Source organism: Callionymus lyra, chromosome 16 (genome assembly GCF_982586985.1).
Source record: "Callionymus lyra chromosome 16, fCalLyr1.hap1.1, whole genome shotgun sequence".
In the NCBI taxonomy this organism is placed as follows: domain Eukaryota; kingdom Metazoa; phylum Chordata; class Actinopteri; order Syngnathiformes; family Callionymidae; genus Callionymus; species Callionymus lyra.
Window position 1 is genome coordinate 13,465,828 of NC_141833.1, and position 27,909 is coordinate 13,493,736.

Genomic DNA, 27,909 nt, shown 5'->3' on the forward strand with positions numbered 1-27,909 from the left:
TAAACTTTTTGTTAACGGAAATTGCTTAATAAAGATAAGAATCTTTTAGAAATCATGAAAACATCAACATAACAAAATATATATTCAAGAACGATACTAAGATGATCCAATTTTTTGAACACTTTTTATATACAAATTGTTAAAAGTCCATTTCTTGAAATACTGAAATCTAGTCAAGGAGATGTTACCGTATATATGACGAAACTCTGATTTTCTTAGTTCAAAGCTATCGTCTCCATGTAAAGAGTCTTTGAAAAGTTCCATAAGCCATTTAGCAAAACTGGGAGAGACGTCTTTGTTCCAACAGTGAAGTATTTTTGCTTAAACCGTTTCATACAAAATTAATCATTTAAGTTTTCCGCCCCAGGATAAGGAGCAAAAATTCCAAGATTCTTCTCTTAAACAGCTCAACATTGAACATTAATCTCCTCTAATTCTGTGTCAACGCCCCCTGGTGGACCACTTGACACGTTCTCTATGGTGATAAAAATGATTAAAGCTCTTTATTTAAATCGCTTTTTTTTTTTTTTTTTTAAGTTTCCAAAGGTCTTGTTCCGAAGTCGCTGCACGTTCCGTTCCGGACCGAGGAGGATCTGCTAGCGAGGGCCATCGCTCAGGGACCCAAAACCGTGGACGTCCCCGCCTCCCTCCCCACGCCACCTCACAACAACCAGGAGGAGCTCAGGTGGACCACGAGACACTCGCCGGATTTCAAGGTCGTGTTTACTCATCTTTTTTTTTCTGGATCAGTAACCGAGGGCAGGACATATGCAAGGAGAGGGATACACCCGACAGCTTCGTCCCGTCCTCGTCGCCCGAGAGCGTGGCGGGGATGGAGATAAGCCGCTACCCGGACCTGTCTCTGGTGAAGGAGGAGCCGCCCTCGCCCTGCATGTCCCCCGTGCTCCCCATGTTGCCGGCTCCTGGTGGGAAAGGTACGTTGGTCACCGACTGCAGCCGCCATTTTTTATTTTCTAACGTTTTTTTTTTTACTTTCAGCGTCTGAAATTAAACTGCAAGACATCAAGACGGAACCCTCGGCGATGTTCTTCGGCTCGCCGCTCATCCAGATGTCCAACGATTCCAAGCAAGGGTTGGTTTCTGTGGCCATCACGCTGAGACCTGCGGCGGCAGAGGTGAGTTCCACGGTCTTCAATGTCCTGCTTCATGAGCACGTCATCGTGTTGAAGGTGTGATCCTGAGATTTCTACACTTGGTCTTAAGAGCCTAAGAGCTTCTTTCGAAATGAACGTTCACGTTAGAAAAAGGTTAACTGTAAACTTGTATACTGGGAGGAAAACTAGGCTTTTAAATTAAGACAAGACGTTTGTTTTATTTTACAATTAAAAACTGCAGTATTTTAAATGTATGTTTCATGTCATCTTCGATCGTAGTATTAAAAAAAGGGAAATATTTAAATGTTTTATTCTCACCTTTATTAGTTTTTTTGCACTACTACTGTATATTGCTATATTTTAATAGTTCATTATTAACTTTATTATTTTTATTTCAAAGATTTATAACATTTTTTCAATTTCATTATATTATTCTTACTTTATAATATTATTATTGTTAACCCTTGTGTTGTCTCTGTGTTAATGTGACCCCAAAACAAACGTGTCACCTTGACCTAGAGACAACACAAGGGATACAACAAACACATTTGTTTTACAAGCCTTCGGGGCGCCTTGACCCAGAGACAACACAATGGATACCACAAACACATTTTTAACAAGCAATCGGGTCGCCTTGACCCAGAGACAACACAAGGGATACAAGAAACACATTTGTTTTACAAGCTTTCGGGGCGCCTTGACCCAGAGATAACACAATGGATACCAAAAACACATTTTTTTTACAAGCCTTCGGGTCGCCTTGACCCAGAGACGACGCAAGGGATACCACAAACACATTTTTAACAAGCAATCGGGTCGCCTTGACCCAGAGAGACAACACAAGGGATACCAAAAACACATTTTTAACAAGCAATCGGGTTGCCTTGGCCCAGAGACAACACAAGGGATACCACAAACACATTTTTTTTACAAGCCTTCGGGTTGCCTTGACCCAGAGACAACACAAGGGATACCACAAACACATTTGTTTTTACAAGCCTTCGGGTTGCCTAGTCTTTTTCTGTTCCTACTGTGAACCTGCTGCTGTAACAATTTAAATAAAGGTTGTATGAAAAAACCCTCATTAAACTCTACATCCTGGTTCCAGAACATCACGGGGGTCGTGGCGGCCATCTCAGACCTGCTGTGCGTGAAGATCCCCAGCAGCTACGAGGTCAGCAGCACGCCGGACCGGATGCCCCTCTCGATGCTGGGGGGCCAAAGGCTGGGCCCTCATCTGATGGAGCCCCGGCCCCCCATGATGTTCCACGGACAGGCGGACAACGGAGGGTTCCACGGGCGACCGGGGCTCATGATACGGGCGGGGGGGCCGCACGGGATGATGCAGCAGCAGGCGCACCACATCCGCTACCATCCCAACAGTCCAGGTGTGACCACGGCTCGGATGTCATCCTTTTATCTCTCGACTCCATCACATGTTCAACCTTTTTTTTGTATTTTTCGTTCTGCCTCAGGCGCTGCTGCAGCTCGAGGACACGAGCACAGGACGCCCGGCAGTCCCGGGTGCAAACCCCAGTGGTGCTGCAACTGCAAAGTGGTGGTGCTGGGAAATGGAGTTCAGAAATCCATCAAAGATCTTCCTGCACACATGGAGGTAAGAAGCTCGACAATGATGGAAAATCCACTTTTTTTTTTCTTTTTCATGCAGAAACTATTGAAGTAAATCTTTTATTTACTGCTTATTATCTCCTAAAATATACCTTTTATTTATTTATTTTAATGTAAATAAGGATTATTTTATGACTTCTTTGAATCAAAGGGTTGTGACCTTTGACCTGGGGTCAAAAATATAATGCACGACATGATAAGATGATATGAAACATACGTTGCACATATGGAAAAGAATAATCATTTTAAAAAGGTTATAAACTATATATTAACATTGTAATATTTAAAACATTATTTATACTATATTGAACTATTTTTGACTTATTAATATGTATGTTTATACTTTTTTTATATACGTTCACTCTGGGCTGTGGTTTTTTAACGGTTGCCAAGCAACGGAATTTTGATGCCAGTTTCACTGCAGTGTTTTTCTGCGCAACTAATAAAAATGATAATAATTCAACCATAAATCTATAAAATTAAAATAATGATTTAAAAAAGAATAATAATAAAATGGAGAAAACGGAAACATAATAATAAACGTTAGCAGTTGTATATATTTAATTTAGTGATTTAAAATAAAGTTGTTTTTTTCCATTTTGGATTTTATGTAAAATACAAATATTTTTGTTACTGAAAAAATAGTAAAAAAAATAAATAAATGGAAACACAAAGGGAAAAAAATTAAGTTCTAAACAAAAACTTAAGCAGGTTATTTTTGAATACAATGACTAGGCTGTTTTTTAATTTCTACATAATCATTTGTTTTACTCCTGAGGTGAACTTTGCTCAGTCCTGCGTTGAATCTTCTTTTAATTTTAATTTTTTTAATTTTCTAAGGACTCTGAGAGGCGTTTCAAAGACCTGGTCTTCTGCAGTCAGAGCTGCTTTCTCATGTACTGTTCGTCGTCATCTATGCAGTCCAGGTCTTCATCTGAGTCGAAGGTTGGTGTCGCCCCGTAACACGTCCAGTGGCTCCACACTTTATAAGATTCCGTTCTTCTTCTATGATTTTATAGGAATCAGCAAACCTCCTCCAGAGCCTGGATCAAGCCGAGAGCTTCGCCAAAGCGCAGCACCAGTACAACAACAACATGTCCAGCATGGACGTCCACTGCCTGGCGCAGCTCCAGCCGAAGCACTCGCCGCCGTCCACCTCGCCGATCCCCTTCCCCGCCGCCGCCGACTCCCGGCTGGAGTCCAACGCCATCAAGGTGACGGTGAAGCTAAAAGCGCGGCCGCGGCCTCACGACGGCTGGCACCAGGGCAAGCGGCAGAAGGGGCTTCGCTGGAGGAAGTGGACGGTCCAGGTGGTGATGCCGCGGAGCAACTCGCAGCTGCCGGACGAGGACAAGGTGGACGAGCTGCTGAAGAAGCTGGGGGCGTCGCTGAGGCCGCCGTGCTCGCTCCGGGACCAGCGGCGCTGCTGCTTCTGCCACCAGTGCGGCGACGGGAACACGGACGGCCCGGCGCGACTCCTCAACCTGGACCTGGACCTCTGGGTGCACCTCAACTGCGCCCTGTGGTCCACGGAGGTGTACGAGACCCAGGCGGGTGCCCTCATCAACGTGGAGCTGGCGCTGCGCCGCGGCCAGACGGTGCGCTGCGTCTACTGCCAGCGCACCGGCGCCACCAGCGGGTGCCACCGCCTGCGCTGCACCAACGTGTACCACTTCACGTGCGCGCTGCAGGCCCACTGCACCTTCTTCAAGGACAAGACCATGCTGTGTCACGCCCACCGGCCCCGCGGCACCGCCGGGCTGGCGCTCGAACACGAGCTGCGCTGCTTCGCCGTGTTCCGGCGGGTCTACGTGCAGAGGGACGAGGTGCGCCAGATCGCCATCGCCGTGCAGCAGCCGGAGCTGGGCTACACCTTCAGGGTGGGCAGCCTGGTGCTGCACGCCGTCGGCCAGCTCACGCCGGACCAGATGCTCGCCTTCCACTCGCCGACCGCCATTTTCCCGGTCGGCTACGAGGCGTGCCGCATCTACTGGAGCATGCGGCACGGGAACCGCCGCTGCCGCTACCTGTGTTCGGTGGAGGAGAGGGCGGGGCTGCCGGACTTCTCCATCCGGGTCATCGAGCAGGGCTACCAGGACCTGGTGTTGAACGACAGCTCGGCCAAAGGGGTGTGGGATCAGGTCCTCGGCCCGGTCGCCGAGAGGAGAACCGAGTCGGGAACCCTGAAGCTGTTTCCCGTCTATCTGAAGGGAGAGGACTTGTTTGGACTCACGGTACCGGCAGTGACCAAGATCACCGAGTCGGTACGTGGAGACTTTTTTAACCTTTCGTTTGCAGCGTCATGGAAGTAAAACAGTGGATCACATGTTGAAAAGTTGGATTTAACATTTATAATGAGACTTTTTATTATTTAAATGTTGTTTTTTTACACATTTAATTATTATTATTCATTTATAATTTAATTATATTTAAATATTTTTAGTTCCTATATTAAAAATGATGTAAAGGTTGCTTTTAATATTACACTCTAACATAACAATTACACTTTAAATATGAAATTATTTTGTACAGTAAAAGAATCTCTTTACCTTCGATTTACACGCAAAATTTTAAATTGTTTGTATTAAAACTTTATTTTTTTTAAATTACACTTGAAGATCCTATGAACAGTGACGTCCTCATGGGCGGTTACGTTCTGTCACTCGCTCACACAACACACACAGCAGGCGGAAAGGAGCACCCACTTTATAGAGACGCGACAAATCCTTCAACAACTCTGTGGATCCAGATCATAATGGAAAGCACAGCTGGAATTTCTAAATCTGTTTTCCGCTGTACAAATACTTAATAATAGTAATGCATACAATACTTTTTTTTTAAATACCTTTTTTACCAGACTAATTAAGTGGAGTAGCTCAGAACTTTTTTTAGTATTGTCTGGAGGCACTATTGTACCAAATATTTTTTATTGAATTTAAAAGGCTATCAATTAAAAAACATTGAATTTAGACAATTGACTTTTTAATTATTGAAATTAAAATGTTAAAACTCAATATATAAATAAATTTTTTATATATTCACATTTTTTAATTCAATGATTTAAATATATATATATAGATATATATATATTATTTAATATTTCAATGTAGAAATTATTCAATTCAAAAAAATGTTTTTAATTAAATGATTAAAAAATGTCAAGTTTCAACACCTGAAATATTAAATGAAACCATTCAATATTCCGATGTCACTGATAAACATCCTCACGTCTCTCACACCTGGTCTTCTCTGCAGCTCCCTGGAGTCGAGGCGTGCGACGACTACTCCTTCCGTTACCGGCGTAACATCCTGTTACAGTTGCCGCTCATCTTCAACCCGTCCGGTGTGGCCAGAGCCATGTGCAAGACCGAGTCCCGCCGACTGTCCCTCGTCATCAGGTACGTTAAGAAACTGCCAACTATTAAAAAATGACTGTTTTACTGACATCTCCGTGGTTCTTGAAGGCCTCAGGCCCAGGCGGTCGTCGGCGGCACCGCCAGATCCAACCAGAATGTAGCCCAGGGTGAAGGCGCCGCCCCCCACAACAAGACCCCGGTGGTCCACCCTCGGTCCTCTCAGTACCGTTGGATGAAGAGCGAGTGGAGAGCGAATGTTTATTTGGGTCGCTCTCGCATCCAAGTGAGTTATTTTTCTTTTTTTCTCTCTCTCTTTTTTTAAATCTCTTTTGATGATTTTCTCCTCAATTTAAAACCTTTTGGACTTTCAGGGTCTGGGTCTGTTTGCTGCTAGAGACGTGGAGAAACAAACCATGGTGATTGAATACACTGGAACCATCCTGCGAAATGAGGTCGCCATTAGAAAAGAGAAGGTCTACAGGTCTCAGGTAAATGTTCCTTTCGATGCGTTTGTTTTTAACGTTGTTTGTTGCCACGGTGACGTTGTTTTAAACCTTCAGGAATGTAGATTTCAAGTGCTTTTAATGCAAAATGTGGATCTTCCTCTTGAATTAAATAAATGTATATCAATTATTTCAAATTGCATCCAGTGACGGGCAGTGTTTTTTTTTTTTTTAGTAATTCTGCTTTTCAAAAGAAATGTATATTTTTCTCATGTTTGATGGCTTGTGGGTTTATTTCTTTATCTGTCGGACTATGAAAATACTAATTTATTACTGGGCATCTTGGGACTCCTGCTGTAAAGGTGGGGTAGATGTGCTTCAAAACCTTGTCAGGGAAGCGACACATTCACACGCAGGCTGCTCAGAATGTTCGCCCTATGATAGCTGGGGTGTGTACAAGGGCAACGATACTATATATTACAATACTGTAGGATATATTTGTAGTATTGTCGAGTACTTGACTCTGGTGTTGCAGGATTTTCAGACCACGTGACTCTTGACGAAGTCGTAACTACTTTCATTTATTTTTGAAACCAAAATATGTCCAAACATCAGCTTTAAAAGCTGCTGGAGTCACTGTATCCTCTCGTCCTCAGTTATCGGATGTTGCAGGATTTCAATGTTTCTTAAAATGCACAGAACGTAATTACTAGTGATATGTATTGGCAAGAATCTATAAATACAATACATATCAGCATACAGGGTCAACAATACCATATATAGTGATGCTGTAGTAACAAGGATATATTTGTAGTATTGTCGAGTACTTGACTCTGGTGTTGCAGAATTTACAGACCACATGACTCTTGACGAACTCGTAACTGCTTTAATTCGTTTTTTGAAACCAAAATACGTCCACATCATCATTTAAAAGCTGCTGGAGACGACCGTATCCTCTCGTCTCTTTTTTTTTTTTTTGGCCGGTGTTGGAAATCAATATAGGATTTTGTTGTGATGTCAGTAAAGAATAAAGAAAATGGAATAAGATAACACACAAAATAAGCAATAGAGTAACGGAACCAAGCACCAAGGCAGTATTTCTGCAGCGTCTAAATACACACTTTATTAAAGTATAGTCCATAAAGGACAAGTATAATTGAAATTAATACCATGCTGTTTAAAATCGACACCATGAAAGGAATATATAGTGATATTTAAGTGCATCAATGTTTTTTTGTAATCATTTAAGTAAAAACATTTAGCAAAACTAAACCAGGTTTTGTTCATCAGAAAGTATCATAAGAACCTTTTAACCGGACATGTCTCCTACAGAACCGAGCCGTGTTCATGTTCCGGATCGACAGCGAACACGTGGTCGATGCGACTCTGACCGGCGGCCTGGCGAGGTATCGTTGCACTTTTTTTTACTTTAGCGATAGAAAAACATGGAGATCTTTTCACATGAAACTTAAAACGAACGACGTCTCCTCAGGTACATCAACCACTCCTGCGATCCCAACTGCGTGGCCGAGGTGGTGACCTTCGAGCGAGGCTACAAGATCATCATCAGCTGCGTGCGACGCGTCGAGAAAGGAGAAGAGGTCGGCGTCGCTGACGACTTTATTCTTGCTTTAGATTTTTAATCAACCTGCTTCGATTCTCATTCCTTCTCTGGTTTCCTTCCAGCTGTGCTTCGACCACCAGTTCGACCCCGTGGAGGGTCAGCCCAAGATCACCTGCCACTGCGGCGCGCCCGAATGCAGGAAGTGGATCAACTGAATTACGACGAATGCATTCCTTTTAGAGACCGTGGGGGTCTCGGCTCCGAGAGCGGAGGCTCTCCACGCTCACCGATCGAGCAGAAGGCCCCGGAAATAAAAACCCGAGAGGTGGATAAAAAAAAGAATTGGGTAAAAGAGATAAAATGTAACTTTGGTAGCACGACGCGACTTGTGCCATAATGTGAGAGCGACGACCGCGGAGCGTCTCGTGTGCTTGCCAAAAGTGTAGAAAGGGGGCGTGGCGGGGGCGCGGTTCCACCAGCGAATGAGAAAGCACTGTGCGGGGGTGCGGCCTTACTGCTCAACAAGGGCAGGCCCTTTATTTCGTTGTCATACTCTTTACTGTTAGACTGTATGACTCAATGTAGACATCACTGAATGAGGAATGTACAGCAACAAGAAAAAAAACAAGAAAAAAAAAAAAAAACATGAAGGGAAATATTAACTTGCACTAAAAAGAAAAAAAAAAGCGGAAAAAAAAAACCGACACACAAACTTTTAAGATACTTGATTCCATGAGTCAGTTTTATTCTAGGTCTCTGTCACGTGATTTGTGTGGAATTTGAGAGGTTTTTTGTATTTATTACCGAGTGAATGAATTTTATTCTCAAAAAGCGACGCGTTGAAGAAGGCTTAGATGTTTTTTTTTTTTGTTTTTCGAAGAGTGAAGACGACTTGCTGTTACTTTTTTGTAAAAAATGTACATAAAGAAAACTATAGGAATAACCGACCAAATACTACCTTAACCTTCTCGATGTTGGGTGTTTTTTCAACTGTTTCTGTTTGTCATCGAAATTTATTTAAGATGGATTTCCGTTTTTTTTTGTTTCTTTCTTTTTTGAGAGTATATATTATGATTATTCTGTACAGAATTTGTAATATAACCACAATAATTCACAAAGTATTTTTGTTGTAAAAGTAAGGTATTGTAGCGTAGTGTTTTGTGACTCACACATGCTTTGACCACTCTGACAAAAAAAACATATTTTTATCGACTAATGATGATTTGAAAGAAAAAAAAGCGAGATCTCTCCGATCAGTTTGCTCTTAAATCAGGTTTGATTTTAAAGAACTGTGAATTCGGTTTTTAAAACCCCGAAAAAGACGACAAATACTTTTTAACTTTTTAACACAGATAGGATCACGGAAAAAAATATATTTACTTGTTTTTACGTTGCTTTTTTTGAAACTTGGGTGTCTAATGTTGGCGAGCGTGTGTGAGTGTGTGCGACAGAAAGAATCGTACGAGGAACTCGGGTCGAAAACACGTGGGTTCCACCTTCTTTTTTTCTTTTTTTTCGAAAACGGAAACGGAATTCCTCTTTAATCAGAAATATTTCTTATACTGACACTTCACAAGTCACATGCTTAGAGACAGAGTTTTTTGCGTGCACAATTTCAAGTCGACTGTAAAATTTTTGGACAGTCCCTAGAACTTGTAATGTATATGGCATGTATTTTTTTAACTTTCCGAAGACTCAATTGTATATATTTTCTCAATGAATGGTTGTAACAAAATTGTTTCTTGGATATTTTTCTCCTCTTGTATGATATGACATTATCCTGCCAGTGTGTTTGTGCAACAATTTCTCTTGGTCGTGTAAAGTAGGGTTTTTAATTTTTTTTTTTTTTTTCTCCTTTTATTTTTGAAAATGCCTTTGAAGTGTACAGAGTATGAGATTTGGAGTTTGTGGATTTGAATTTAGAAACATTTACAAGAATAAACTATTTTACATGTTAGCATGTTGTGTTACTCATTCTTTTTCTGCTTATTTTTTTTATGTATTTTTAACTTACTCTGGCTTATATTTAGAGTTTTCACAATTTTAGGTTTGTTTTTCTCTTATTTTAAAAAATGTTTAATTTCCGCTGACGTCACTTCTCTGTCAGCTGCTTCCGCTAAAAACATTGACCCCTCGTCAGTAGTCACGTGTTTCGGTGCGTTCAAATACGTAGGAAATCATAGTTGTCTTTTTATTGTGAGAGTGAATCCAAAATTATTTTATTATTATATTATTATTATTATTATTTTTGTACAAATTTGCGATCAAGTTTCTAAAACTATTACATGAAAAATAAAATACTAGTTTTAGAAATGTTACTTTTAGCAACTACTTCGTTGCGCCATTAATGTCGATGAAGTTTCTTCCGTTATTTAAGATTGAAAATTTATATATATATGTGTGTATATATTTTCCCGCGCCTTATTAACAACTTTACTAAATTATTAAAGGTAAATAAAAATAAAATTAATACTTAACATCCGCTGAACGCATCATCTGGTTCCTGCACTAATGTGCAAATATATATATATATATATATATATATATATATATATATATATATATTTCCTCCTGACGAAAGATACTCAAACAATGGTAATTTAAGCAGCAGATTAAAGGATGACGAATATTGTAAGTATCGGGAATCGTTGGTCTTTTGTTTCCTCATTTTTCTCAATCTACGGTGACACTAATGTAGGGAGAGGGGATATAAGGCCCCCTTGTGGTGGCTAGAAACATTGCACTGTTAAAATCAAAATATTAAAGAAAATATTGGTGCAAACTACGAGTTTTTTTTTTTTTTTACCTTAAAATATATCTATATAACCCTGATTTTTTTTAACGCAGAGGAATACTATAAATGTTTTATTAATCTTTTAATTGCAACCCCTCTTTTCTGAGGTGGTGTTGCGGGGGCAGCGGCTAGATTAAAGAAGCCCAGATACAAGAACACACCTCAACTGAGAATCCTGTGTTTCTCTCTTTAGGTTAAAGATTATGAGGTATTATTAAGTGTGTCCCGTGCTAAGAACAAGGGGCACCTGCTAGAGATGCCAGGGATCATGGGTACGACCAGAGGTGGCGGTAAAGATACCAGGATTCCGAGGCACCTCTGTAGATTATTTCATAATAAGGGTCTCCTCTAGAGGGGTCAGTAAATATGCCATGAATTGAAGGCCACTTCCAGAGATACTAGTAGAGATTCAAGGAATCAGTTGCACCTCCCGACCACAGGTGTCAGTAAAGATGCCACAATTAGGGGCAACTCCAGAGATGCCAGTAAAGTTGCCAGGAATTTGAGAGTAACCATAGGTTTCGAGTAAAGATTTCACGATTCAGGGCCACCTCAAGAAGGGCCAGTAGATATGCCAGGAATCGGCTGCACCTCCCAATATTACAGTAAAAATCAGAGGTACCTCCCAAGATGCCAGGAATCATGGGCATGATCATATGTTTCAGTAAAGTTTCCAGGAATCAGAGCTACATCCAGAGATGCCAGTTCAGATGCCAGGAATCATCGGCACGAACATAAGCAGAGATGCCACAATTCAGGGGCTCCTCGAGAGGTGCCAGTGAATATACGGGAAATCAGTGGCACCTCCCGGGATTACAGTAAAGATGCTGGGAATCAGAGGCACCATCCGAATGTTATTGTAAAGATGCCACAATTAGGGGCTCCTCCAGAGATGCCAGTAAAGTTGTCAAGAATTTAAGAGTAACAACAGGTCTGAGTAAATATGCCACGATTCAGGGCCACCTCAAGAAGTGCTAGTAGATACAGTGCCTTGCGAAAGTATTCGGCCCCCTTGAACCTTTCAACATTTCGCCACATTTCAGGCTTCAAACATAAAGATATAAAATTTTAATTTTTTGTCAAGAATCAACAAGTGGGACACAATCGTGAAGTGAAACGAAATTTATTGGATAATTTAAACTTTTTTAACAAATAAAAAACTGAAAAGTGGGGCGTGCAATATTATTCGGCCCCCTTGCGCTAATACTTTGTAGCGCCACCTTTTGCTGCAATTACAGCTGCAAGTCTCTTGGGGTATGTCTCTATCAGTTTTGCACATCGAGAGACTGGAATTCTTGCCCATTCTTCCTTGCAAAACAGCTCGAGCTCAGTGAGGTTGGATGGAGAGCGTTTGTGAACAGCAGTCTTCAGCTCTTTCCACAGATTCTCGATTGGATTCAGGTCTGGACTTTGACTTGGCCATTCTAACACCTGGATACGTCTATTTGTGAACCATTCCATTGTAGATTTGGCTTTATGTTTTGGATCATTGTCCTGTTGGAGGATAAATCTCCGTCCCAGTCTCAGGTCTTTTGCAGACTCCAACAGGTTTTCTTCCAGAATGGTCCTGTATTTGGCTCCATCCATCTTCCCATCAATTTTAGCCATCTTCCCTGTCCCTGCTGAAGAAAAGCAGGCCCAAACCATGATGCTGCCACCACCATGTTTGACAGTGGGGATGGTGTGTTCAGGGTGATGAGCTGTGTTGCTTTTACGCCAAACATATCGTTTTGCATTGTGGCCAAAAAGTTCGATTTTGGTTTCATCTGACCAGAGCACCTTCTTCCACATGTTTGGTGTGTCTCCCAGGTGGCTTGTGGCAAACTTTAAACGAGACTTTTTATGGATATCTTTGAGAAATGGCTTTCTTCTTGCCACTCTTCCATAAAGGCCAGATTTGTGCAGTGCACGACTGATTGTTGTCCTATGGACAGACTCTCCCACCTCAGCTGTAGTTATCTGCAGTTCATCCAGAGTGATCATGGGCCTCTTGGCTGCATCTCTGATCAGTCTTCTCCTTGTTTGAGATGAAAGTTTGGAGGGACGGCCGGGTCTTGGTAGATTTGCAGTGGTCTGATACTCCTTCCATTTCAATAGAATTGCTTGCACAGTGCTCCTTGAGATGTTTAAAGCTTGGGAAATCTTTTTGTATCCAAATCCGGCTTTAAACTTCTCCACAACAGTATCTCGGACCTGCCTGGTGTGTTCCTTTGTCTTCATGGTTCTCTCTGCGCTTTAAACAGAACCCTGAGACTATCAAAGAGCAGGTGCATTTATACGGAGACTTGATTACACACAGGTGCATTCTATTTATCATCATCAGTCATTTAGGACAACATTGGATCATTCAAAGATCCTCACTGAACTTCTGGAGTGAGTTTGCTGCACTGAAAGTAAAGGGGCCGAATAATATTGCACGCCCCACTTTTCAGTTTTTTATTTGTTAAAAAAGTTTAAATTATCCAATAAATTTCGTTCCACTTCACGATTGTGTCCCACTTGTTGTTGATTCATGACAAAAAATTAAAATTTTATATCTTTATGTTTGAAGCCTGAAATGTGGCGAAATGTTGAAAGGTTCAAGGGGGCCGAATACTTTCGCAAGGCACTGTATGTCCGGAATCATCAATATTACAGTAAAAATGCCAGGAATCATCGGCACGACCATAGGTATCAGCAAAGATGCCACAATTCAGGCGCATCTCAAAAGGGGCCAGTAAATATGCCACAAATCATCAGCCCCTGCAGAGAAGCCAGTAAAGATGCCAGGAATAATCGGCACGACCAAAGCGCTCAGCAAAGATGCCACAATTCAGGGGCACCTCGAGAGGTGTCAGTATATATACAGGAAATTAGCGGCACCTCCCGGATTTACAGGGAATCAGAGCTAAATCCAGAGATGCCATTAAAAATGCCAGGGATCATCGGCAGGACCATAGGTCTCAGCAAAGATGCCACAATTCAGGCACATCTCAAAAGGTGCCAGTAAATATGCCACAAATCATCGGAATGATAATAGGTGTCAGCAAAGATGCCACAATTCAGGGGCTCCTCCAGAGATGCCAGTAAAGTTGTCAAGAATTTGAGAGTAACCATAGGTCTGAGGAAAGATGCTACGATTCAGGGCCACCTCATGAAGTGCCAGTAGATATGCCAGGAATCGGCTGCACCTCCCAATATTACAGTAAAAATGCCGGGAATCAGAGGTACCTCCAGAGATGCCGGGAATCATGGGCATGACCATATGTTCAGCAAAGATGCCACAATTCAGGGGCATCTCAAAAGCTGCCCGTAAATATTCCACGAATCATCAGGACCTCTATAGATTCCAGGAATCATGGGAACGATCATTGGTGTCAGCAGAGATGTCACATTTCAAGAGCTCCTCGAGAGGTGCCAGTAAATATACGGGAAATCAGTGGCACCTCCCGGGATTACAGTAAAGATGCTGGGAATCAGAGGCACCATCCGAATGTTATTGTAAAGATGCCACAATTAGGGGCACCTCCAGAGATGCCAGTAAAGTTGTCAAGAATTTAAGAGTAACAACAGGTCTGAGTAAAGATGCCATGATTCAGGGCCACCTCAAGAAGTGCTAGTAGATATGTCCGGAATCATCAATATTACAGTAAAAATGCCAGGAATCATCGGCAAAACCATATGTATCAGCAAAGATGCCACAATTCAGGCGCATCTCAAAAGGGGCCAGTAAATATGCCACAAATCATCAGCCCCTGCAGAGAAGCCAGTAAAGATGCCAGAAATAATCGGCACGACCAAAGCTCTCAGCAAAGATGCCACAATTCAGGGGCACCTCGAGAGGTGTCAGTATATATACAGGAAATTAGCGGCACCTCCCGGGATTACAGGGAATCAGAGCTAAATCCAGAGATGCCATTAAAAATGCCAGGGATCATCCGCAGGACCATAGGTCTCAGCAAAGATGCCACAATTCAGGCACATCTCAAAAGGTGCCAGTAAATATGCCACAAATCATCGGAATGATAATAGGTGTCAGCAAAGATGCCACAATTCAGGGGCTCCTCCAGAGATGCCAGTAAAGTTGTCAAGAATTTTAGAGTAACCATAGGTCTGAGGAAAGATGCTACGATTCAGGGCCACCTCATGAAGTGCCAGTAGATATGCCAGGAATCGGCTGCACCTCCCAATATTACAGTAAAAATGCCGGGAATCAGAGGTACCTCCAGAGATGCCGGGAATCATGGGCACGACCATATGTTCAGCAAAGATTCCACAATTCAGGGGCATCTCAAAAGCTGCCCGTAAATATTCCACGAATCATCAGGACCTCTATAGATTCCAGGAATCATGGGAACGATCATACTGTAGGTGTCAGTAAAGATGCCACATTTCAAGAGCTCCTCGAGAGGTGTCAGTAAATATACGGGAAATTAGCGGCACCTCCCGGGATTACTGTAAAGATACCGGGAATCAGAGGCACCAACCTAGTGTTATTGTAAAGATGCCACAATTGAGGGCACCTCCAGAGATGCCAGTTAAGTTGCCAGGAATTTGAGAGTAACCTTAGATCTGAGTAAAGATTGCCACGATTCATGGCCACCTCATGAAGTGCCAGTAGATATGCCAGGAATCATCAATATTACAGTAAAAATACCAGGAATCCGAGGTACCTCCCAAGATGCCAGAAATCATCGACCATAGGTCTCAGCAAAGATGCCACAATTCAGAGGCACTTCGAGATGTGCCAGTAAATATACGGGAATTAGCGGCACCTCCTGGGATAACAGTAAAGATGCCAGGAATCAGAGCTCCGTCCAGAGATGCCATTAAAAATACCAGGGATCATCGGCAGGACCATAGGTCTCAGCAAAGATGCCACAATTCAGGCACATCTCAAAAGGTGCCAGTAAATGTGCCACGAATCATCGGCCCCTCCAGAGAAGCCTATAAAGTTGCCAGGAATCATGGGAATGATCATAGGTGTCAGCAAAGATGCCACAATTCTGGGGCACTTTGAGAGGTGTATAGTAAATATCTTGGGGATCAGAGGCACCATCCGAGTGCAACGATCGAGGCGCAGGGTCAAGATTCCAGGAACAAGCGACACGTCCATGGGTGCCAGTGCAGCTACAGGTCTAACTAGTTCTACTGTGGCATCCTGTGGCAACAATAACACACACCAGTGTTTATATAAACCCAGAAGAATCACGGTTCCTGCCAAGTGAGGGAAACTGATTCAATCAAATCTACAAGAAATGTTTTATAAATTCAAAAGTACTTGTATTTATATGTAATAATGTGTATTTAAAAAGTGTTTGTTTAAGAATGTGTTTTTAGATTTTTATCATAGCGAGCCACAGCAGCAGCACCTGTAAACAATCCTGAGCCGGATCTCATTGGTGGAAGTCTGCCCTGCCTCCTTTTTCCCCCGGACCGAGCCCACTTCCTGGTGTGTCTGCCTCGCTGCCGAGTCCCAGCAGGTCCAGACCAGAGAGTAGTGGGCTGCACGAGAGGACCTACGGCGGCCGTCACAGGTCAATTCTCCCCGGCGACGAGGATGGGAAGCACCGTGATGGAGTCCGGCAAAGACGGCTCCAAGAAAATGCCCAAGAGGAGGCGAAGTCTGCGGATTTACATGCCAGTGAGTTGTGGAGTAAAAAATAAATAAATAACGTCGCACTTATGACGACTTTTTTATATTTATTTATTTTATTTAAAAAAAATACGAGACCGGAAGTTGAGCTGTCAGAAGCTACTTCATCAAAGCTAATTGTTTCACATTAGCCGCGGTTGTCGTCGAATATTTAAAAAATAATCCTTATTTTTACGGTTCTAAACATGTCAAATATGACGTAAAATGACGCGTTTTCTATTTGAAAAACTAGAATTTCTATTTAAAAAAAATATAAACAGCATGTTAGCATTTAAAGTGAAGCGAAAACCGTTGATTTCCTCCAACAATACTGTTTGTTTTCAGCTCAGTCGACGTGAAAACCATGTTTTCAAGTTCAAGGGTCAAGTGAGAGATAAGGAGGACAATATAGATACGTTTGGACTACCTGTTGATTTATGTGTTTGATTTAAAAGCCATTTAGAACCATTTATTCTATGTTTTGCTCTTTTTATTGTGTAAAAAAAAACAGTTGGCATTAAAATATAAACAATATACTAAATATTTCATTGTATTTTTTAAGAAAAACACTTAAAAATACTATTGAAAACACGCTTTAAACCTATAAAGGTATTGCACTATTCTATTTTGTAGCAATTTATCACGTAAATAATTTGTATAATTCCTTCCTTTGAACATATGTTAAAGTAAAGCTGTGTCATAAATAATACAAAATAGTCTTCTCACAATAAATAAAATAGCTTTATTTGATTTTTAAACAAACTTATCACCGTGCCCTTTTCATTTTCTAGTAAAAGGGTGTTGCCACAACTGCTAAGAATAATAAACAAATACCACATTTAATACCTTTTTAATCCCATAAATGTAAGCCAAAATATTCATGTCATTACTCATTATTTGTGGCTTCGCTCGCTTATGTTCGTACGTCTCTCTTTCTAAAGTCATAGTTCAGAAAACTTGAAAAAAAACGGAGATAACACAAGCGTGTTTTGTTGATAACAGTTTTATTTATTAGTATGGAGCAAGAGCTTGACTTTCGCAATAACAATTAGTCATCAAAGCCTCAAAGACGCCTGGAGTTTGTTGTTTTTTTCTGTCATTTTTCCATCTTCACATTCCCGCTCGGAACCTTGTGTCCGGAGAGGAATGTCGAACTTAGACACCGGTATGGGGAAAGGATCGGGTTATGTGTCGCTGCATCTTCTTCTTGCGACTGTGGCGAAACATGTTTGTCCTCTTCTTGAGTGGCGTGCTTACATTCTGGAGCAGGTGGAGTCGCTGGTTTTTAAACTTTCACTCGCGGTGACGAACGACGGCAACATCTGTGTGGAGTCCATTTTTAAAGCCACTTTTTTAAAAATCTAGCATGCACTTGCCAAAGAAGCCAGCCGCCTGTTACTACACGCCATTCTCTTTGCTCTGCTGTGATTCCTGGAAATTCATTTCGCTTTTTCTCTCGTGCAGGATTTTGGTGCATTCACTTCCTCCCCTGTGGACATCGTTGGCTCCAACAAAAGTGGCGCTCAGAGGGTAAATATAGCCTGTTGTTTCCTTACTATTGTATGAAATTACACAGGTTTAACCTTTTATCTAGAAAAAACTGGCAAACTTAACTGTTTTAAAAGCCATTTGGTAAATTTACTGTGATCAGTTTGCTTATGATCCTTGGTCAGAGACGATTCAATTCAACTTTATTTACAGTGTCAAATCGTAACAGAGGTATAGTTTATATAACAGTATATAAGAGAAGGAAAAAGCAGATCCCTAGATATCAAAATGAGCAACACTGACGAGAAAAAACATCCATGTAAAAGGCAGAAGCCTTGAGCAGAACCAGACCGGGGGTTAACGGCCTTGTGCTGTGACCGAACAGTTGCCATGTTTTTTCATTTATTCTCCCTCCAATATTCTGTTTTCACCTTAATATTGTTGACTAAATATCTGAAGCATTATGTGAGAACTAGACACGACATGAAAGACGGCGGCGATGATTAAAAACAAGACTAAAAGTCGTGTTTATTTTGTTAAAAGACGAGTCGAGGCACTATTTAGATTTTAAAAAAACACCACAAAATATAGCCTTCGGGAAATTCACTCGACACAGATGAGTGTGGTGCGTTTAATGACATGGTTCAAAAGCATGGAACAAATAAGATTACATTCAAACTTGCAAAAATGATTAAATGAAAATGTAGTTTAAATTTAACAATAATAGAATTTTGTGGGTTAAAAAAATAGTCTCTAAAGTTTCTGTTAGGACTCTTGAGATGCATCAGAAGCAACAATCTAGTGGATTAATGTCACGGGCGCCTGCGGAGAAATGTCATCCGAACAAATCCTGATTATATTAACTGTCTGACCAGAAAAAATGTCCTTGTTGTGAAAGTGCGTGATAAGGACACGAGTGTCGTTCCTCTCTTTCCATGAAGCCGTCAAAAAGAATGAGGTCAAAAAGTAACAGCTTATTGTGAAGAGGTGTTGACCTCAAATGTACCAGACGGTCTTCATGAAACACTTGCTTCGGTACAGAAATGCTCGGGGCGACGACACCGATAAACAAAAGTAATCGTGGATTATGTCTGCTTGTTATCGTCCTGTGTCTGCAGTCAAAACCAAGAGACAAACACTTCCCCATTCGCACATGAAAACATGCAGCCAATCTGGCAGCAGACCCGGAGAACCTCCTCCCACTCTCGGCGTGTTCCGACAACTGTAGTCTTTAACCGTTTGTGTCCCGGAGTCTGAAAATCGAAGCATGTTTTCGTGGTGTTGTGAAACATGCTGCGAGTGTTATTACTAACAATCGGTTGGAGGTGGAATCGATTTGAGAAAAAAAATCAGTTTCCATCTGAGAGGTCGTTATTCTTGTCCCACCTTAACAAACGGTTTGTGTTTAACCTCTCATTGTTTGCGGCGTTTATTTTGTGAGAGCTTGTCAAGGCATGTGGACGAGGCAGAGCAAACATCGCTCGGCCCTGAAAGTGGAAGTCATTGGGAAAGAGTGAATGCAGTCGTGATAGTGGCGACCCGCGGGTCGGTGTGTTCCAGTGATCCGTTAATTCCAAACAATTAGAGGAGACGGTTGGAATTTCCCCCTTTGATTGATTCTTGGACCGAGAAGTGTATTTGTGGAGGATTAATCCACGATAAATGTAGAAGATGAAAAGGTATTTATATGTATTAAGGTGTATGATCGTAGATTACTTTATTAATATTTATTTACTACCATTTTTTTTTTAATTGATGTAAAATGAAACATTTTTCAATTTTGTTTATGTCAGAATTTTATTTTAGATGTTGAAACATATGAAATATGCCACTTTGTCCTCGACACTCAAATTATCCTTTTATTTTTCTGTAGTGTTAAAATCTGTCTCTTCCTTCTTTTTGCTTGACGGCCCCGAATAACAGTCTCAGTATATAATGTGGCCCCTGAGGAAATTGAATTGCCCCTGGTCAACATGGACGTGTGTAAGGTTTCAATTTTAAAAGTTTATTTTAGATAATGGATTTTCTGCTTCTATCTGACTTGATTATTATTATTAATATTATTTTTTAATTTTTGAAGCTTTTTAAATCCAATTTTGAGCTTTAATTAAACAAAGACAATTTACTTTTACTCGATTATTAAACAAATGATCGTTTTCACATTTAAATAATCATATGTGTTGCTTTTTAAGTGTAAAACAACAACAATAATAATAACAACAATATGTGACGAACAAATGTGTCTTTAAAACATTCATTTTGTCTCTGTCGTAAGGTAAAACTTAAATAAAGTTTTACCTTACCTTAAAACATTCATTTTGTCTCTGTCTGGTTAAAAAGTTGGAGCTTTAAGGTAAGGTAAAACTTTATTTATGTTTTAAGGTAAGGTAAAACTTTATTTAATTTTTACCTTACCTTAAACCATTCATTTTGTCTCTGTCGTAAGGTAAAACTTAAATAAATTTTTACCTTAAAACTTAAATAAAGTTTTACCTTACCTTAAAACATTCACTTTGTCTCTGTCTGGTTGAAAAGTTGGAGCTTTTATTTTGAAGTTCTGAATGAGATTTCTGTTGGTATTGATTGTAAATTTTTATTTGATCAAATGTGTCTCTTCCTGGAAAAAAGTTTGATCACCTCTGGGAGACTTTTAGACCTAAATAAGAAGTATTTATTAATTCCTAAAATTTGAAATAAAAACTCACAGATTATGAATATTAACTGTAGAAATGACGGTCTTATGAGTTTAGCCAGGATGCAATGATTCAACAAATATTCGGATTAATGTTTCATAATCTTTTTCATGTTTTTACTCTACGGTAACTTAATTCCATAACTTTAATTTTGTTCTGTTTGTTTCCTCCTGTTGAATCTTTGTAATCTTGGCTCGATTCATTATGCCTGAGACTCATTTTGAGTCCTAAAAAAGACGCTTAATATTTGGATTAATACTTTTAAAAAAAAAAGTTAAAGTTGTAACTTTTGGATTTGCAAACTCTTTTTTTTTAAAAGACAAAACACCCACACCTTTGTTTTTATTGTACGTCCTTTATGACACTTTCTCAACTTTTTACTGCTCCGAGGTTAACCTGTCTGTTAGCGCAGCAATTAAACCTTCAACTGTGTCCTTATCCGAAGGGTCACCAGTCCAGCAGCCCTTCCAGAGGAGGTTCTCTGACGAGTCCCGACGGCGCCTCCCCGCCACCGTGCCCCCGGTCCGCCCCGGCTCAGGCCAGGTTGAGCCTGGGTTCCCCGAAGTCCATCTTCCCTTATCCCTCCTTGCAAAGCTCCCCTCCCAGGTCGCCCCGGCGCCTCAGCTTCAGCGGGATCTTCCGCTCCTCGTCCGGATCCACCAGCCCCGGCATGAAGATCTTCTCCAAAGCACGGAGAGGTGAGTTCGACTCCAATGTTTTATGACATATTTAGCTCAAGAAAAAACATATTTATTGACTTAATATTCCTATTTTCTTGAATATAAACCCTTTTAAGAGCTGGAATATTTATTAAAAAAAAGGCCTGATGATATTCACAAACACACACCATTGTGTGGTTTCCCTACGGCAACACCGTCACATGTCTGCTGATCATTTGAGTGTTAAAATAAGTGACTTCATCTTCAGCTGCTGTTCTAATGATTAATACTTTCTAAAGGGTGTTGTTTTTTTTTAAATGTGGTATTTCTTTCAGGTAACATTAGCCTTTGAATCTTGACCCGTCAAAACATTTTATTTCAGGCAAGTTTACTCACAAATTAAACCTATAAACAAGTTTAAAAAAAACTCTTTCTGATTCATTTTTACTATTTAAATCCCTGACATAATGATCGTGACATGAAGGTCTTAAGTTGAATCTTAAAAGATCAGCGAAAGTTGAAGCGAATATCTCGGTGTATTTGGAACAAACGAGTAGTTCCTGGAAACCTTTTCCCGTGTCTTCCCTGCAAACGTGCGGTTCGATGGTTACATAACGAAAACACTGTTTTGCATGGAAACAGTCGGCGCTGGAAGTGGAATCCAACATGGCACGATGAGTCATGTGTTTTTGGCAGACTCCTCAGTTTTTCCCTCGCTCGGCCAAACTCGCGGCGGCCGAGGCTCGAACCCAATGAGGTTAGGAGGTTCTCTGTGGCTGCTTCGATGATGTGGTTTGCCATCGCCGTGGCAACAATGTAATCATCCAGATCACTATGAAGCTGTGTTTTAATTGGTGGTGTCAAATAACCGCCACAAGGGTGCGCTGGAAGTACACTCTTGATTTCATTGTCTGGTGGCGTATGGGATTATATTTTATTTATATTTTATATTATATATATTTCCTCCCTCTTTCCACATGTCAACTATCCTCCTAATATCCTCTGCTTGTCCCTCAAATGTTGATACACTTAACCTGCTTTTTTTGTATTATATTTAATTAATTTGCAGAGATATGAACTCCAAAAGTAAACTGTATTTTTCCAAAATATAATTATTTTATTTAGGAACAAAGATGCATTTATTATTTTTACGACACATTTTCAGAACTGTCTACAAGTAACGGTTCCCAAAAGGAAGTTGTGTTGAAAAGCATCTAGAAAGGCGTCGTAATGGTGCATACCTCTGCCAAGGAGCTCTTACCTCTAGATCACAAACAAACCAAAATAATTTCATCTGCGATCTTATCACAATCCTGTTTATTTAATTGTCTCTAACTTAAAGAATTGAAGGTAATATACGTTTGATCATCAGGTTTAGATTTTGAACAACAAAATACATTTATTTAATTGTAAAGTTATGTGTGAGTTTGCAGCAGCAAGTTGTGTTTCATCCCATAATTCGGTAACATCATAGGGGTGTGTGTTGGCAAGAATCTGGTGATACGATATGTATCACATATAATGTTGCATGTAGTAACAAGGGTATATTCGTAGTACTGTCGAGTACTTGACTCTGGTGTTGCAGAATTTACAGACCACATGACTCTTGACGAAGTTGTAACAGCTTTCATTTGTTTTTTAACCAGAATATGTCCAAACATCATCTTTAAAAGCTGCTGGATTCGACTGTATCCTCTCGTCCTCAGTCATTGCTTGGAATCTCGCTGGATTTCGATGTTCCTTTAAGCAGGGGGGACGTAATGACTGCTGCCATCTAGTGGCTCTATGACTCTATGAATAATTGCATGTTGATTATAAAAACTAAAATAAATATATATATATATATTATACAGCACAATTTTAATTAAAGGATAAACCATCAAATAAATAAGTAAATAAGCATTATCTGTAGAGCACCTTGTGGTCAAATGATGGTAATAATGTCTAAAACATTGCGAGATCAAAGTTTATCAATATTTTGTCACACCTCTACTTTTTGATTTAGAATTTCTTTATTAGTCCCACAAGAGGAAATGTTTAGTAACGACAGCAACAACATACAAATAAGAATACAATAAGCAAAGCACACACAAAAATGGAAAAAGAAAAGATTGAATAAAATACTTAAGAGTGTAGTATAAATAAATTCTAGATTTAAATACTTAAATACAAAAATTACAATAAGTTCAAAAGTCCCTGTTGTAATTTCCTGTCATAGTTACATTTTTCCTCATGACATTAGCTTTTCTGCTTTTCTTAAGTTGCTAGCCCACCACAAAGCTAATGTAGCTACCCTCAAACAGTCGGATAACATTTTATTATATTCCTTTTCGGTTTTTGTTCTGTTGGTCTCAAAGTGAACAGATGTACAGGGTCTTACCTCCTTGGCAGAGGTAATAAAATGCGGTTTAGAAAGCGCTCACTGATCTATTTTAAGTCGTCTTTTTTCCGTACAACACTGAGGAATGCGAACGGGGGCCCCCGACTTGGGTTTCCCAGTCCCCCTAAAATATTCAGAGTTCATTATTTTTGACTTGAGACATTAACATTCATAAAATGCACCAACATTTTTTTTTTTCATGACATAAAAATCATACCCAGGTTTAAATCCAATAGACTGATTTTTAATTAGTTGGTAGTTCTTTGTTTTCCTGCTACCCTTTTCTTCACCACAAACAAAATGAAAGTCTAAATATTTTTCCAATTCGCTACGACTTCTTAGAGGCTCCTGCTTTATCTGCATCCCTTTCATGGCCTTATCTGGAAGTGAGCGAACGCTCGGCGGCTTCTCACCGACTTTTTTTCCTTCACTCCTCCTCTCCTGCTGTTGCTACAGCCTTCTGTTTGTTGTCAGTAAATAAATTGACTTTTTCTCTCAGTTATACTTTTTGTCCCTAGAAGGTCGGGTGTAGTGACGGGAGATTAGACCAGAACATGATTTTGAAATGGATTAGCCCCCCAAAAAATCTGAAAGCAAGCAACACAAACAACTGTTTTACTCTGAAGTAAATTTGTCATATACCTTTTATTTTGAAAAAGAAAAGTGTGTTTTGCTTTTTTTGTTTGTTTCACAAGTACTAGTTTGGAACCTGTATCGGATAAAAGCCTTAATGATGCCCTAATATGGTTTGCCAAACTCATGGCCACGGGGGTCAAATCAGGCCCACTTAATAATTTTATTTGGCCCACAAAGTGATTGTCTCAAACATCGAAGTAGATTAATGTTCATGTTGATATTGTGACCCATAGGAGTGTGTATTGGCAAGAATCTGGAGATGCAATATATCGTATAGTTGCCCTGTATCGTGATACGTATTGTGATACCTTAGGAACACGGATATATTTGTAGTATTGTCGAGTACTTGACTCTGGTGTTGCAAAATTTGGCAAAGTCGTAACTGCTTTCATTTGTTTTGAAACCAAAATATGTCCAAACATCACCTTTTAAAAGCTGCTGGAGTCGCCCGTATCCTCTCATCCTCAGTCATCTTGCAAGTTGAATTTTTTCCTTTAGCTACAGCTGTCACCTAGTGGCCGGGAGTTTAAGTGCAGCACAACAAAGTAGATTATTGATCATGTTGATATGGTGACCCATAGGAGTGTGTTTTGGCAAGAATCTGGCGATACAATACGTATTACGATACAGGGGCAACTATACGATATATTGCGATACTTTAGGAACAAGGATATATGTGTAGTATTGTCCGAGTACTTGACTCGACTTGAATTTACAGACCAATCATTTGTTTTGAAACCAAAATATCTCCAAACATCAACTTTAAAAGCTGCTATAGTCGACTGTATCCTCTCGTCCTCAGTCATCTTGCAAGTTGAATTGTTTCCTTTAGCTACAGCTAGTCATCTAGTGGCCGGGAGTTTAAGTGCAGCACAAAAACAAACAGATGCTGTGAATATTTTAATGTTGATTGTAAATAAAAAAATATATATATTTACATATTATTATTATATATATTATATTATATACTGACATTTTATTGAAATATAAACCATAAAATAACTGATAAAAAACACAATGTGATTTGAAAGCAAAAAAAAACAATAAATTGCTGTAGAAACTCGATACAGTATTGTGAAAAGATATTGCGATATACTGTATATATATTGTATCAACATTTTGTTATCGGATGCCAGCTTTTAAAATAAAATAAGATATTCTGGATCTAGTGAGAACAACCTCTCGCACAACCTTCAGCATCTAAACTCCTTCTTCGGAGACTTTTTTTTCCGTGATGACCAGGAGTCGGAACTGAAATAAACCTGGAGCATGATTCAGTGCATCGTGGCCCCTGGCAGGACATTCGAGGGGCCTGTCGTCACGAAACTGATGGTTTGGGGGGGTCACTGAGCCTGGGGTGGGGGTACACTTGTGTAACTGTTAATTGAGAGCAGCACGAGGTTGCAGGTTGTAGCTTATGTCTTGGACACGCCATCTGTCAGGAGGTGGGGGGGGGGGGGGGTACGAGTGGTCCGGTGGTGTTTGAATGGATCAGCTGACAGAACATGGGAACTCCCCCCCCCCCCCCCCCTCATGCCTACACCTCTTTTTTAGTAGGGGGCGTTCCTGTGTAAATGTCAGAGTAACAGACAGCTGGACGCACAAATGGCGTCCGAGCAGCTGATGGGTTCAGAATGTAAACAGTGATGAGATTGACTTTAATATGTGTGTGTGTGTAGGGAGGGTGTGGGGGGGACAGGGGGTCTGTAGTGTGTGATCCTGTTGAATGTGTGTAGACGGACCACAGCAGATGTGTAGTGCTGAATTCACCGTTGCAGCAGTGTCAGAAAAGGGGGCGGGTCCTCCGTCCGACTGCGGCCAATCGCAGCGGGCCCCCGCTCACGCCGGCCTCCTTTTATAGGCTGCGGACAGGCGTGCTATATCGGTGAGACGCCACCCACAGCTGCACCTGACAATTTACTGCCCTGACACCCAACAACGGTGGCGGGGGGGGGGAGACGACTCTTAGTTTGCGACTCATCATCCAACGCTCTCGGAGGGAATTTACAGTTTTTGCATCGACCGTGAGAGGAGACACCGACGCCAGATTCCTCCTTTTAAAGCACCGCTCGGATCTTCTGACGCACGGCTCTGCAGAAAATAGCCTGGACTGACTTTAACTAATTGTTGCAGAGAGTTGCTGTTCAACCTCTTCTTCAGATACAAATCCTTTTTTTTTTTTTTACTTTACAATCTACATATTACCTGGACTCTTTTTTTTTTGAGCAAGCGTTGTTGGTCTGGAGTGATGCAGATGATCCGGTTCAGATTCAGCTTTGGACCCACGACCGTCTGCGCTCCATGAAGAGGTTCGGCAGCCTGAGGAGGAGCAAGAAACGCAAGGAGCAGGATGGGCTGGGAGGGAGGCATCAGTCCGAGGCGTCATGTCTGTCTGGTAATGTGTGATCCTGGTCCCTGACTAGCATGGTCTGCAGGGTCGGACATCAGCCGCAGTATTTCTTTGGTATAATAATGGTTTATTAACGAAGGTCATTTGTTGTCCTTCTGCGTCTACAGGAGATTTTGTTTTGGTCAAACTTTGTTGATTCTCCTTGTTATAAAGAATCTTTTTATTACAAACTTTTTTGTTGTAAAATATTTTACAAATCTCATTTGTTTTTACATAAATCTACCAACTCACTTTGTTTGGTTTTAGTGTCATGAATATAATTTTCCTCTCCTTATTGGTAAAAATGTGCTTTATATTAATACCATTTTTTACAAACTTAAACAATATTCTCTTATGTTTTCTGTAGTAAGTACAGTTTCTTGTACTAAGATATACCACACATTATTTGTATCAATTATTATTAATATCATTCTCTACATTTTTTTCTAATATATTACAGAAATGATGCTTTCTTTATATTTAATAATATAATATTGTTGGGGTCGTCTAGATATAGCAGATATTTTAAAATTATCACTTGATGAACGGGTTATGTTTTTGTTTTTTTTGTGAAGTAACAATTATTGAATTTTACTTTAATATGAAAAATATATCTTCAAAATCTAGATTGTTTATTACAGTAAAATTGTCATTTCCCCACAATATTATAATAAATATTACGTAATCTTAATTCTATGATTTTCTTCCCCTCCTAAATCTTTTTTATGACATACTTTGACGTGTGTGTGTGTGTATATATATATATATATATATATATATATATATATTATAACATATTCAGTTAGCTATGTTCTGGTCATCCTGGTGATCCTTTTCTCTTGACCTTGTACATATTGAAAATGTCTGAAACTGCTACAGATTTATCAAAGTTCAGTATTGCAGTATTACCTGCATGTATTCATAGGTAAACACAAGATGACCAACAGCTTGTGGTCAGTGAGTTTAAAAAAAAAATCACCAAGTGCTGGCCTTGTCAAAGATCTTATCGTGGCCCTGGCGGCTCCTGATTTAGAGCCAGACTGACCTCCAGGCAGCAGATGAGTGTTGTCAGGATGATGTACATCCATATGTGGACGTACTGGTCCGACAGTTTATCGTATGTGCAGCCGGTGACGTGATCGCTCTGCA

At 40.4% G+C, this 27,909-nt stretch overlaps 2 protein-coding genes across 3 annotated transcripts in view; both read left to right on the top strand.

Moving 5' to 3' along the window:
• Positions 1–10,064, top strand: part of kmt2cb (lysine (K)-specific methyltransferase 2Cb) — a 68,175-nt gene extending 58,111 nt beyond the window's left edge. The window contains exons 47-59 of the mRNA XM_087811457.1: positions 538–685; positions 751–935; positions 1,000–1,136; positions 2,224–2,503; positions 2,591–2,730; positions 3,585–3,689; positions 3,764–5,008; positions 6,000–6,142; positions 6,209–6,383; positions 6,472–6,588; positions 7,876–7,949; positions 8,036–8,144; positions 8,230–10,064. Of these exons, the coding sequence (XP_087667583.1) occupies positions 538–685; positions 751–935; positions 1,000–1,136; positions 2,224–2,503; positions 2,591–2,730; positions 3,585–3,689; positions 3,764–5,008; positions 6,000–6,142; positions 6,209–6,383; positions 6,472–6,588; positions 7,876–7,949; positions 8,036–8,144; positions 8,230–8,322 (2,951 nt within the window). The 3' untranslated portion in view covers positions 8,323–10,064. The remainder of the gene's footprint in view (positions 1–537; positions 686–750; positions 936–999; positions 1,137–2,223; positions 2,504–2,590; positions 2,731–3,584; positions 3,690–3,763; positions 5,009–5,999; positions 6,143–6,208; positions 6,384–6,471; positions 6,589–7,875; positions 7,950–8,035; positions 8,145–8,229) is intronic.
• Positions 10,065–16,356: 6,292 nt separating this feature from the next.
• Positions 16,357–27,909, top strand: part of prkag2b (protein kinase, AMP-activated, gamma 2 non-catalytic subunit b) — a 28,312-nt gene continuing 16,759 nt past the window's right edge. The window contains exons 1-3 of one of the 2 annotated variants that reach the window (XM_087810267.1): positions 16,357–16,524; positions 17,980–18,045; positions 21,142–21,394. In XM_087810267.1, coding sequence (XP_087666393.1) covers positions 16,441–16,524; positions 17,980–18,045; positions 21,142–21,394 — 403 coding nt within the window. In that variant the 5' untranslated portion in view covers positions 16,357–16,440. Of the gene's footprint in view, positions 16,525–17,979; positions 18,046–21,141; positions 21,395–26,417; positions 26,767–27,909 lie in introns of those variants that run through there. The other variant, XM_087810268.1, reaches the window with a different exon arrangement.